Raw genomic sequence first — 1297 nt, forward strand, 5'->3', positions numbered from 1 at the left:
ACACGCTGGCTACAGACATCCAGAGTTGGCCGGGAAGGAACGGGGTACAGGAAGAACAACCCCACTCACACGTGTGGAACGGCGTCCTGTCCGGCAGCGAGCGAGTTTTCCTCCGGATCGGGAGCGATTTCTCCATCTCCTCCTTCAGGATCATCTTGCCGAGGTTGGAGGTGACCTGGGGGACAAAGCGACACCGCTCGGGACCGGTGCCATCGCGTCCCCAACCCCTCAGAAAACTCCCCCCAACCCTCCGCACCCCTCACCTTGCTCAGCTCCTGCCGCTGGAGCTCCCGCAGGTTCTTCATCTCCTCCGACAGATCCTCATCCTCCTCCTCGCCCCTTTTGGACGCCATCCGCCTCCTCCACTCCGTTTCTGGGGAGGAAAAATGGGATTTTCGGTTCATTCCCATCCTTCCCGGGGGTCTCAAGGGGGAAAATGCTGTGCCCACCTACCCACGACAGCCAGGGATGGAGGGCACGGCCAGTAGTCGGTCTCGATCTTGGCGGGCTGGTTGGGATCGGGGGGCTGCGCCGCCGGGAATTTGGAGGATTCGATGATCAGGTCCTCTATGAGGTGTTTCCCGTGGTGGGCGCTGGAATGGTGGTCTGGGGGAACGGCAGGGGTGAGGGGGCAGCTCGGGGACCACACACCATGGGGTATGGGGTATGGGATGTGGGTTAATATAGGATAATATGGGATATGGGATTTGGGATGTGGGATAATATAGGATAATGTGGGATATGGGATTTGGAATATGGGATAATATAGGATAATATGGGATATGGGATTTGGGATGATATGGGATATGGAGTATGGGGTTTGGGATGTGGGATCATGTAGCATAATATGGGATTTGGGATGTGGGATGTGCGATAATATAGGATAATATGGGATATGGGATTTGGAATGATATGGGATATGGGATGATATGGGATATAGGATATGGGATATGGGATTTGGGATGTGGGATAATATAGGATAATATGGGATATGGGGTATGGGGTATGGGATGTGGGATAATATAGGATAATGTGGGATATGGGATTTGGAATATGGGATAATATAGGATAATATGGAATATGGGATTTGGGTTGTGGGATGTGGGATTTGGGATATGGGTTTTGGGATGTGGGATAATATAGGATAATATGGGATATGGGATATGGGATATGGGATGTGGGATAATATAGGATAATGTGGGATATGGGATTTGGAATATGGGATACGGGGTTTGGATAATATAGGATAATATGGGATTTGGAATATGGGATACGGGGTTTGGATAATATAGGATAA

General features: G+C 50.6%; 1 protein-coding gene across 1 annotated transcript; it reads right to left on the bottom strand.

The window, feature by feature from the left end:
- Positions 1-69: 69 nt before the first annotated feature.
- On the bottom strand, positions 70-606 carry DMTN (dematin actin binding protein; the record flags this gene model as incomplete). Its single annotated transcript, XM_057389502.1, has 3 exons — positions 70-175; positions 264-373; positions 454-606. Coding segments are annotated over 3 exons (369 nt in total), but the record flags the coding sequence as incomplete, so codon positions are not given.
- Between the last annotated feature and the right edge of the window lie 691 nt (positions 607-1297).

Source organism: Malurus melanocephalus, unplaced genomic scaffold (genome assembly GCF_030028575.1).
Source record: "Malurus melanocephalus ecotype Western Australia unplaced genomic scaffold, MMel_1.1 scaffold_7405, whole genome shotgun sequence".
In the NCBI taxonomy this organism is placed as follows: domain Eukaryota; kingdom Metazoa; phylum Chordata; class Aves; order Passeriformes; family Maluridae; genus Malurus; species Malurus melanocephalus.